Source organism: Saimiri boliviensis, chromosome 6, assembly GCF_048565385.1.
Source record: "Saimiri boliviensis isolate mSaiBol1 chromosome 6, mSaiBol1.pri, whole genome shotgun sequence".
NCBI classification, from domain to species: domain Eukaryota; kingdom Metazoa; phylum Chordata; class Mammalia; order Primates; family Cebidae; genus Saimiri; species Saimiri boliviensis.
In genome coordinates this window covers 126,856,031-126,867,324 of record NC_133454.1, presented here as the reverse complement: position 1 = coordinate 126,867,324, position 11,294 = coordinate 126,856,031, and the positions used below count along the sequence as shown (strand labels likewise).

Genomic DNA, 11,294 nt, shown 5'->3' with positions numbered 1-11,294 from the left:
GCCACACACTTCTGGAAACAGCCCAGGAGCCCTGGCTGAGGCCCTCTGGGGAGGGGGTAGTCAATCCTGAAGAGCATAGGTGCCATCCCTCCCTAGCATGCTCGGCACCTGACCCAGACGCAGCACCTAGGCCCTTCCCAGCCTTGGTAGCGAGAGCCTCCCTGCTTCCATCCTCAACTCCACAGGGACACTGTCTCCCTGAATGTGGGCCCCACTTAGTACACAAGGCAGATGGGGGGATGAGACCAGGCCCGGCCCACACAAGACAGCAGAAAGGGCCCTCCAGCTCTATGCAGTGCCCCCACAAGATCCCTCCTCCACCAACCCTCCTCCAGGAAACCAATGGGGAGAGCCAGGCAGGATGTGGACCCTGAAGACATGGCCTGCTCCTCTGCCTCCTCTTTGGTGGTCTCCTCTCCAGAGCAGCTTCCCCTCTTGTTCCCACCTGTACCAGGGGCTTAGCCCTCTTCCAGTGCAGAGCACCCAGACCCCAGAGCAGGGCAAGGAGGAGGGAGAGGCCTCTGAACAGTCAGCAGCCCAGGAGTCTGTGCCCCACCCGCCCGGTATCCCTGGAAGGAAGAACCGGATGGGATCTCTGGAGGGTGATTAGAGCTGGGCTGGTCCCTGTGCTGGTTCCCAGACTCCCACTGGCCAGGACTTTTGCCTGCTGCCAGGAAGTTGGTGAGGGGGAGGCAACAGTAGGGGTGAGTCAGTGATGACAGGAGCCCAAGGGACAAAGGTCATGGGCGGAGAATTCAGAGACGTTGTTTACCGCAGTCCACCTCCTCCAGGAGGCCTTCCAGTGCTAGTCATCCCTGTAGTCCTAACCGATCTCTCACCCACCCTTTGCCTCTTCTGGTAGGAATTACAGCCTGTCTTTTACAACTGTGCATCCATCTGCCTCGTAAGACTGTGAGCTCCTGGGGCGCAAGAGAAACTAGTTTGATTGGGGCCCTACAATGCCTGTGACTATCAGCAGTGATAATCATTTCGCTATACTTCCTACTTTCAAAAACTTTTTATCTATTTTAATTGAGTTAATACGTGGGAAAGTGCTTAGAACAGAACTTGGCACACGGTACCTGCAATATGAATGTTGGGTTTATTGTTAATATTTTATTCTGAGACTCGCATGATTGTGAGAGAGAGACAGGGCAGATTTTGCCAAAGAAGAACTAACTGGGCATCCAAACACATTGTGATGGGGGGAGCAGACCCTTGCTCTGCCTTCCTACTCAGTATGGAATCTTCCTGACCGATGGGGCGGGCCGCGGAGGACTTGGGACCCCACGAGAGGCAAAAAGGCAAACGCTTACGCGGACTGAGAATGGGCAGCATCTTTGGGCACATACTGTGAGAAAGGAGGTTTCAGAGCCCTTGGGATTCTCCAGCCAGGTCTCCCGGGGCCGGTGGGGGTTGGGTGGGAGCAGGGAAGGGGCCTGGATTAGCCCAAACTCTCTTCAGACCTCCAGACCTGCCCCCACAAAGCTGGGCGGGCCAAAGGACCGAGTGAAGGCTCCAGCTGGGCTCTGGGGAGTTACAAACTGGCCACGGGGATTAGCGAAGCTGAAAAGAACATTTGCCTAGGAAGGGAAAACGGGAAGTGAGAGGCTGAGGATAACTCTCTTCAAGTCTCTCGGGACCCACAGCAGACCAATGGGGGCCGGGGGAGGTGGTAAAGTCGGGGCATCCTGACAGGTCCCCCACCCCAGCCTGCCCCTCCTCCCGTAGCCCACAGCTGCGGCGCTGCCCCGCCCCTCACCCTGTACTGTCTGCCATTGGCTAGAGCCAGGGTCCCGCCCCACAGAGGCGGCCTGCCATTGGGTGAAGTCTTTGCTGTTTGCGTGCCTGTGGGGGTGGGGGAGGTATCCCTCCCTGGACCCCAGCGATTTCCTCTCTCGCCTTGTCTGGGTCATCTCGTCTGCCCGCCGCTGGCCTGGCCCCGTCTGTCTCTCTCAGCAGCTGTCTTTCTCGCGCCCACTGGCCGGTCTCTCCTCTTCCCCGCAGTCGCCTCCTTCTCTGCCTGCTTGGGTGGCCGCCATGGGCCGGAAGCGGCTCATCACTGACTCCTACCCGGTTGTGAAGAGAAGGGAGGGGCCCGCTGGGCACAGCAAGGGGGAGCTGGCACCCGAGCTAGGTCTCTGAGGTGTGCGGGAGGCAGGAGGAGTGGACACGGAGGGGCCACGTGGGCGGAGGAGGCAGATGGAAGGGGAAGGGTGGCATGTCCATCCCTCCCAACACCAGGTCTAGCTGCGGGACGGCAGAGGCAAAGGGGTGGTGAGGAAGGCTGGGGACATGGCATGGCTGGGAGGCGAGGGACAGGAGACTGAGGCCAGCGTCGCACTGAGGAGCAGCTGTCATTGCAGGGGAGGAGCCCCAGCCCCCCGACGAGGACGAGGCGGAGCTGCAGCTGCTGAGGCAGTTTGACCTGGCCTGGCAGTATGGGCCCTGCACCGGTGAGAACCCACCTAGCCTCACGGAGGCACCTCTCCCAGCCAGTCCCGTCACCCACATGTCTCTGAAGCCACCCAAGCGCCCGTGTGACTGTGATCTTCGGGCACTGTCTCCCCCACAACACACACATTTTCCAGCTCAGACTCTACCCCACCTGCCACGAGCCTCCAGAGTCTTCTTCCCACCCTGGCAGGGATCACACGGCTGCAGCGCTGGTGTCGGGCCAAGCAGCTGGGCTTGGAGCCTCCCCCAGAGGTGTGGCAGGTGCTGAAGACCCACCCCGGAGACCCCCGCTTCCAGTGCAGGTCAGAGACAGGGCGGGAGGGCTTTCAGGGAAGCCAGGGCCTTCTCCAGGCACCACCATCCTGCTGCCCTGACCTGAAGGAGAAATGGATGCAGGGGTGCAGGGCCTTGCTGAGTAGGCAAGAAGGTTCTACAAGGTGCCTGGCTCAGAAGGACATGTTGCTGTAATAATTCTTACCTGTACGCGCTAGTGGGGGGCAAAGATACACACCCAGGACACCAGGAACTATTTAGAACTGAGGGGTTTCCCAAGGACTATGGGCATGGCCAAGAATGAGCTGGTGAAATCAGATCCAGGGACTCAACTGATTCTCTCTCTCTCTCTCTCTTTCTTTCTGGGGTATCCCTCCCTCCTACCGCGTCTTCCACAGCCTCTGGCATCTCTATCCACTGTGAGGCCTGGGACCTCCTGCCCTTGGCTCTCCTGCTCACCACCCAAGAACCTCAGGACAGAAGCGAAAGCCCACTGCTCCTACTCAGCTCAGCCCCGCTGTGGAGGAACCCTTGGCGGGCGGACCCTGGAGGTGTTCGAGGCTCAGCTCCTCCATCTAACCAGCAGGCTCCCAGAGCCCCCAGGGAGAGCCAGCACAGCTGAAGCAAAGCGGTCCTCGATGGAGAGTGGCCTTGGGGAAAAGGACCCGGCCATTGCCTTCCGATACCTGCTGCCTGCCTCCCTGACCCACGGTGTGGCAAGTTAGGCACAGCCAGACAGGGGCAGTTGATCCATGAGGCAAAGATGCTGTCCTACCTAAGGCCAGGAATCTGAGAGCAGGACTGGCTGAGCTCCCAGGGCAAGGGGTTCACTAATGCTTATCAATAAAGAACACTGAGCCTGGAATCCTGACCTTTAGTCCTTTACTGTGGCCCTGCTTTGACTGGTAGTTCCTAGCAACTTAGGAGATGGGAGAGCCATCACCACATCGCTTTTCCTTCAACAAAGTCCTAGGCCTGAGAGAGGAGACAGGTACCTTAAGAGACAGAGCAAGTCCTCCTAAGAGCCGAGCAATCTCTGGTGCCCCCTGGTGGCTCACAGGGAAACTACTCTTGACTCACTTTCCTGGAACAGCTGGGGAAAACCTCCCTGACTGGCCACAGACCTGGCTTGCGAAGCGGTGCCCACCTCACAAACACGAACGCTTTGCCACAGAAAGACCCATGGGGCCCATGGCTCATAAAGCCAAAACATATCTATACATTCCCAGCAAGCACCTCAGCTTCCCACATCGGGGGCCACCTTGATCCAAAGCGGAGCTGAGAAGGGTCTTAACTTGCAGGACCTGCTCAGACGTGGCTATCATCTAAGGCAGGCGTCCCCAAACTACGGCCCGCATGCGGCCCCCTGAGGCCATTTATAGGGCCCCCCGCCGCACTTCAGGAAGGGGCACCTCTTTCATTGGCGGTCAGTGAGAGGAGCACAGTACGTGGCGGCCCTCCAACTGTCGGAGGGACAGTGAACTGGCCCCCTGTGTCAAAAGTTTGGGGATGATGCCTGATCTAAGGGGCTTTGGTAAGAAACTGATGGTGCTGGGGGATAGAGGAGAACTGGCTGGAGCCAGAAACAATGCTCATGGGACCCTGGTCAGGGGATGACACAGAGAGTAGAGTCAGCAGCTGCTTCTAGTACTGTAGCCCTCCATCCTGGGGGCAGGTGGAGGCAGCACTAGTAACTTCTTGGACACAGGCCTATAGAGCAGCTAAGCAGCCTTTGTAGCCCCTGTCTTACTGAGCACTGATCATGTCTCGGGTACTTTAAATGTATTATCTCTAATCCTCCTAAAAAAAAAAAACCTTCCAGATAGGTTTTACAGAGAGGGAAACGGAAACTAAGAAAGGCTAAGTAAAGTTGCCCAAAAGTACACAGCAGGCAAGAGGCAGGGCATGACTTGGGGCCACTGCATTAAGCTCTTCCAGCCTATGCCACACTACCTGCCCAGCTGCTGAGCACTTACTATGTGCCAGGCACCAAAGGTCCCCTTGGGGTGTTACTGATGGTCAGGAGATGGACAAAAGCAAACACATACGTTAATGATGTCAGGTAGAGTCCATAGTAAGCCTAATCAGAGTTGGGATCAGAAAGGGTCTGAGGATGCCAGGCGTGCTATGGTAGAGACTGGTCAGGGAAGGCCCTCTGCTAAGGTGGCATTTGAGCAGAGACCTGAAGGAAGGAAGGGAGCAAAGTCTGCACCTGAGTGTTCCAGACAAAAGGAACAACAAGGAGAAGCTCTCGGAGGGAAGAGTGTTTCCAGCCTGTTCCAGGAAAGGCTTTGGAGGAGGCCAGTGAGGCCAGGGCCCAGGGAACGAGGGAGGGTAGTGGCAATTGAAGGCAGACAGGCAGCAGGCTGGTCCCTAGGGCCTTGCAGGCCATGATAAGAAATCTGGATTTGATTCTGAGTGAGGGGGAAGATAATGGAAGGCTTGAAGCCAATAAATGACAGAGTCAAGCTTATGTTTCGAAAACATTACTCTGTTGGTGGAAAACAGATTGTGGAGTTGGGGAAAACAGAGATAGCAAAACCACTCAGGAGGCTACTGAAGTCAGCCTCGTGAGAGATGAGGGTGATCTGAACCAGTGTGGGGAGGTGGGCTGCTCAGAAGTGGCCAGATGCTCTGTGTATTTTGAAGGAATAGCTGACTGGCCAGACTAGCCTATTGGTCGACTGTGAGATTTTAAGAGGGAGGAGCCAAGGATAACCCCAAAGGTTTTGGTTTGGGTGACTGGAAGGACAGAGGTCTCATTACTAAGATGGGAAAACTTGTGGGAAGGGTGGGGCAGGAATCTGGAGCTCCATTTTAGACTTGCCGAAGTATCTGTGCCACTTCCAAGGGGACATGAGATGTAGGCAATGGATATGTAAGTCTCGGATTCTGAGGCATTCTAGGTTTAAAATACAAACTTGGGAATCTTTTAGATGGCCTTAAATGCCGCATCAGTGGATGAGATGCCCTGAGTGAGTAAAGAGAGACGAAGTGCTCTGAGAGATCCAGTAGGGAGGGAACTTGAGGCTACAGGAGATACGGCGGCAGTTGTGTGAGTGAGGTCTTTGTGAGGGTGAGGAGGGCCAGAAACCAGGACACAAGAAGAGGGTGGCCTTCAGTAGACACATGCACTGTGACAGGAAGGGAGGCAGAGAATGTGGGAGGAGCTGCAGGTAGGAGGATAGTTTGGGGATGGGAATATTCAAGAATCAGATGTTTACTAAGAGCCTGGCACTGCTGGGAGGGCTCTGATGTTTACTAAGTGCCTATCCATGCCATCTGCTGTGCTAAATGCTGCACAAATGTTATCTAGTTGAATCCTCAGAACAACCTCATTAGGGAAGTATTATCCATGTATTACAGATAAGGAAACCAAGGCCGAGAGGAAAAGTGCCTTGCTCAATCAGCAAACACCAGGGCCTGAATTCACCCCACACCTGCACTCCAGATGTTGTAGGATAAGAATGTTTTTGAGGACATAAGGACTACACATGTGGAAAGTTAGAAAACCACGTAATGCTAGTGCTTTCCTGAGGCAACCTAGGAGTAGCAGAGACACTGAATTGTCTGAGTTCTCAGAAAGAAGAGAGCACCACGGGTGACAAGGACTGCCACCTCCCCCCAGTTGCATTGATACCCCCCTGCTGTACCTCATCTGCACCTAGCCCCTTCTAATCAGGGGTCCCTGCTTCTCACCTTCCCACCTTTCCACTGCAGGGGACAGCACCATGGGGAATGTTCTTAGTGCTTTCTTTCACCAATTTTGCATTTTACTCTGTATGTCTGGAGTAGTTGTACTTCTTTTTTGAGAGTCTTGCTCTGTCGCCCAGGCTGGAGTGCAGTGGCATGACCTTGGCTCACTGCAACCTCTGCCTCCTGGGTTCAAGCAATTCTCATGCCTCAGCTGGGATTACAGGTGCCCACCATCACGCCTGGCTAATTTTTGTATTTTTGGTAGAGATGGGGTTTCATCATGTTGGCCAGGCTGGTCTCGAACTCCTGACCTCAAGTAATTCACCCGCTCCAGCCTCCCAAAGAGTTGCAATTACAGGCATGAGCCATCACGCCCGGCTCGGAGTAGTTGTATTAACATAAATGTAGGTGAAATTATTTATAATTAAGTAAATGAGGTCTCCAGGAAGATGTCCCATGTGTGGCCTATGGCTGCTTTTTTTTTTTTTTTTTTTTTTTGAGACGGAGTTTCGCTCTTGTTACCCAGGCTGGAGTGCAATGGCGCGATCTCGGCTCACCGCAACCTCCGCCTCCTGGGCTCAGGCAATTCTCCTGCCTCAGCCTCCTGAGTAGCTGGGATTACAGGCTCGTGCCACCATGCCCAGCTAATTTTTTGTATCTTTAGTAGAGACGGGGTTTCACCATGTTGACCAGGATGGTCTCGATCTCTCGACCTCGTGATCCACCCGCCTCAGCCTCCCAAAGTGCTGGGATTACAGGCTTGAGCCACCGCGCCCGGCTATGGCTGCTTTTAAGTACCCCTGAAACATCTACCACCACCTCATTCAGTTTGAACAGCACTTCAGAAATACAAAAAGCAAATACACACACACACACACACACACAGAGAGAGAGAGAGAGAGGGAGAGGGGGAGAGAGAGAGAGAGAGAGAGAGAAAGAGAGAGAGAGCGTGCGCGAGAGAGACGGGTCTTGCTCTGTTGGACGGGAGTACAGTGGTGCAGTCATGGCTCACTGCAGCCTCAAACTCCCAGGTTCAAGCCATCATCCTGCCTTGGTCTACCAAGCAGCTGGGACTACAGGCACATGTCATTCACAGCTAATTAAAAAAATTTTTTTTCTGTTTTTAGAGATAGTCTCACTATGTTGCCCAGGCTGGTCTCAAACTCCTGAGGCCAAGCAATCCTCCTGCCTTGGCTTCCTAAAGTGCTGGGATGACAGGAGTGAACTGCCACACCCAGCCAGAGAACACTGTTCCAGACTGAGGGAATGGGCTGAACAAAGGCAAGCAGGAGGGAATGATGGGTGTGCCACGTAAGCAGAGCTGTGAAGTATATACCACTCCCTCTGTGAACACCACAGAGGTTTGCACATAAAATCAGAAAAAAACAGCATTTAAGTGCTTACTGGGTCACCAAAACCCTAGAAATGAGTATAGAACTTTTTTTTTTTTTGAGACAGAGTCTCGCTCTGTTACCCAGGCTGGGGTGCAGTGGTGCGATCTCAGCTCACCATGCTGGTGAAACCCCGTCTCTACTAAAAATACAAAAATAAGCTGGGTGTGGTGGCACGCACCTGTAATCTCAGCTACTCAGGAGGCTGAGGCAGGAGAATCGCTTGATCCCGGAAGGCACAGGTTGCAGTGAGCAGAGATCATGCCACTGTACTCCAGCCTGGGTAACAGAGTGAGACTCCATCTCAAAAAAATTTTTTAGGACTGGGCGCGGTGGCTCAAGCCTGTAATCCCAGCACTTTGGGAGGCCGAGGCGGGTGGATCACGAGGTCAAGAGATCGAGACCATCCTGGTCAACATGGTGAAACCCCGTCTCTACTAAAAATACAAAAAATTAGCTGGGCATGGTGGTGCGTGCCTGTAATCCCAGCTACTCAGGAGGCTGAGGCAGGAGAATTGCCTGAACCCAGGAGGCAGAGGTTGCGGTGAGCCGAGATCGCGCCATTGCACTCCAGCCTGGGTAACAAGAGTGAAACCCCGTCTCAAAAAAAAAAAAAAAAAAAAAAAAAAAAAAAAAAAAAAAAATTTTAAAGCCCAGGCGTGGTGACTCACCTGTAATCCTAGCACTTTCGGAGGCCAAGGCAGTTGGATCGCCTGAGGTCAGGAGTTCAAAACCAGCCTGGCCAACGTGGTTAACCTGTCTCAAAAAAAAAAAAAAAAAACTTAAAGAGGAAACTCCAGCACAGACCAGTTAAGTAGCTGCCCAGGTCACATAACATGTAAGAGTCAGAGATAGGGTTTGATCCTAGAGTCCCTGTATTCTTTTTTTTTTTTTTTTTTTTTTTTTTCCGAGACAGAGTTTCACTCTTGTTACCCAGGCTGGAGTGCAATGGCACGATCTCGGCTCACCGCAACCTCCGACTCCTGGGTTCAGGCAATTCTCCTGCCTCAGCCTCCTGAGTAGCTGGGATTACAGGCACGCGCCACCACGCCCAGCTGGTTTTTTGTATTTTTAGTAGAGACGGGGTTTCACCATGTTGACCAGGATGGTCTCGATCTCTCGACCTCGTGATCCACCCGCCTCGGCCTCCCAAAGTGCTGGGATTACAGGCTTGAGCCACCGCGCCCGGCCGAGTCCCTGTATTCTTAATCATGTAGGATTATGTGAGGCAGGCTGGAGCCAAAAAAAAAAAAAAAAATGCTCTTGGGCATGAGGCTAAGGAGTCTGGACTTCATATATGGTGATTAGAGCACCTCAAGGTTTCTGAGCAGGAGAGAGGATAGAAGTAATCATCCTGGAAATTATGTCTAGCTAGGTATGAGAGAGAGACTAGATGGAGAAGAAACAGCAGGCAAGGTGACCAAGCGAGAAGCTATTAAATATTCAAGACATGGGGTACTGAGATGCTAGATTAGCAGACAGAATAGAAAGGACAAAGAACCATAAGATATGTTGCAAAGGAAGCTGGCAAAACTTGCATTTGAGAAGGGAAGAATGGGGAGGAGGTGTCAAATATGACTCAGGTTTTGAGTTTGGGTGGGTGAGAGAACGCTGATGCCATGGGAAGAAAAATGGAAACTGGGAGGGGGAAGACAGGCTCAATTTTCTACATGTTTGGTTTGAGATGACGACAGGACACCCAAATGGAAACATCTGGTAGGAAATGGAAAGAGAGCTCAAGTCCAGCAGAGAAGTAAGGGGAGGGGCAGTATCCAGGGGACAAGGAAATCACCTGCACAGAATCATATGCGCAGGGAGGAGAGATTAAAGAGACACAGGCAAACAGAAGACCAAGCATGGCACTGGGAAAATTTCTCCAGAAAATGGTGGAAGAAGATCCAGCAAACCAGAGGGGAGAGTGCTGAGAGGGCAGGAGAACCAAGGCAGAGCAGTATCATAGAGGCCACTGGTGTGATGCTGCAGAGACATCAAGGAAGATGCTGTCAGGAAGCATGGAGGGGACATGCCCTCACTCCATTCCTACACTGCCTGCTTCCCTCTATCCCCATTTCGTAGTTCTCTCTGGTGTCTCCAGCTGTCATGGTAACTACCGGTACCACACCCCTCCATGAAGGCTACACTGATTCATTCTTTATTGACTCAGGTGTGGCAACATTTATCCACCCTCAGACAAACTCACTAGTACCTTGAAGGTTTAAGGAGCTAATTTACCAAGAAACTAAAGTCAACATGGGAAAGGAGCAGGTTTCTGAATTGGTCTGGAAACAAGAAAACTACAACAGTGCCAGCTTGAGGCCAATCTGGGTTACCGCCACCTCTGGGACTCAAGAGATTCTCAAAATGATTCTTAGTTTTCCAAGCAGGTAGGTCTCCAGTTTATCCACATGAGTCCTAAACTAGAAAACCGTAACTTTGTGCTAGTCATGGCAGATGCAAATCGTTAGAACCCCAGGCCTTGGGCCCCAAGAGCTCACTGTAGTAGGGAGACAGAAACAGACATGCAGGTAAATTTCTTTTTTTTTTTTTTTTTTTGAGACGGAGTTTCGCTTGTCACCCAGGCTGGAGTGCAATGGCGCCATCTCGGCTCACCGCAACCTCCGCCTCCTGGGTTCAGGCAATTCTCCTGCCTCAGCCTCCTGAGTAGCTGGGATTACAGGCACGCACCACCATGCCCAGCTAATGTTTTGTATTTTTAGTAGAGACGGGGTTTCATCATGTTGACCAGGATAGTCTCGATCTCTTGACCTTGTGATCCACCCGCCTCGGCCTCCCAAAGTGCTGGGATTACAGGTGTGAGCCACCGCGCCCGGCGCGGGTAAATTTCAAACAATGCTGCAAGACAGGCATGGGCCTGGCCAGTACCAACCCTTCAGCTGAGAATGTAAGGATGAGTGGGGGTGCCACAAGGTAGACAAGGGACAGTATACTGTGTGTTGGGGTCTGAGCGCTTCTTAAGCCCAACTTTGGTCCTTTGTCTCTTGAAGGAAAAAGTATCTCCTAGGAACTCCGTCTGGGATGTGAGCCTCCCTGTCCTGACCTTGTGGACGCCCCTTCACCTTACCCAGAGGGGCCAATGGCTCCTATGGCTGCAGGCCCTGCCTCTGACTGCAGGATGTTTCTGCCTCTGTGCAGCCTTCCCCAAAGAGAGTTAAGGATTCCCCCTCTGCTCCACATGGTAACTTGTTTCTGTTTTATTACAGCATGTCACATTGCCACAATATTCTAGCTTGTCTCCTATGCTAGAGAATGTTTTTTCTCTCTGTTGGTGTATACCTAACACAAGCTTGGCTACATAGTATGTGCTCAAAGCTGGCTGAGGTTGGGTGCAGTGGCTCACACCTATAATCCTAGCACTTTGGGAGGCTGAGGCAGGAGGATCACTTGAGCCCAGGAGTTTGATACCAGCCTGGGCAACAAAGGAGGATCCTGGCTCTACAAAAAAAAAAAAAAAAATCG

General features: G+C 52.7%; 1 protein-coding gene across 1 annotated transcript; it reads left to right on the top strand.

Moving 5' to 3' along the window:
• Window positions 1-1,812: 1,812 nt before the first annotated feature.
• Window positions 1,813-3,595, top strand: POLD4 (DNA polymerase delta 4, accessory subunit). The gene is made up of 4 exons (XM_003941209.4): window positions 1,813-2,137; window positions 2,367-2,456; window positions 2,648-2,759; window positions 3,129-3,595. The coding sequence occupies exons 1-4, from the start codon at window positions 2,041-2,043 to the stop codon at window positions 3,151-3,153; spliced, it is 324 nt and encodes a 107-aa protein (XP_003941258.1). The 5' UTR covers window positions 1,813-2,040; the 3' UTR covers window positions 3,154-3,595.
• The last annotated feature ends 7,699 nt before the right edge of the window (window positions 3,596-11,294 follow it).

Coding starts and splice junctions, on each gene's coding strand:
- POLD4 (XM_003941209.4), top strand. CDS start 2,041: ATGGGCCGGAAGCGGCTCATCACTGACTCCTACCCGGTTGTGAAGAGA. Junction 2,138..2,366: donor GGAGCTGGCACCCGAGCTAG/GTCTCTGAGGTG, acceptor CTGTCATTGCAG/GGGAGGAGCCCCAGCCCCCC. Junction 2,457..2,647: donor GCAGTATGGGCCCTGCACCG/GTGAGAACCCAC, acceptor CCACCCTGGCAG/GGATCACACGGCTGCAGCGC.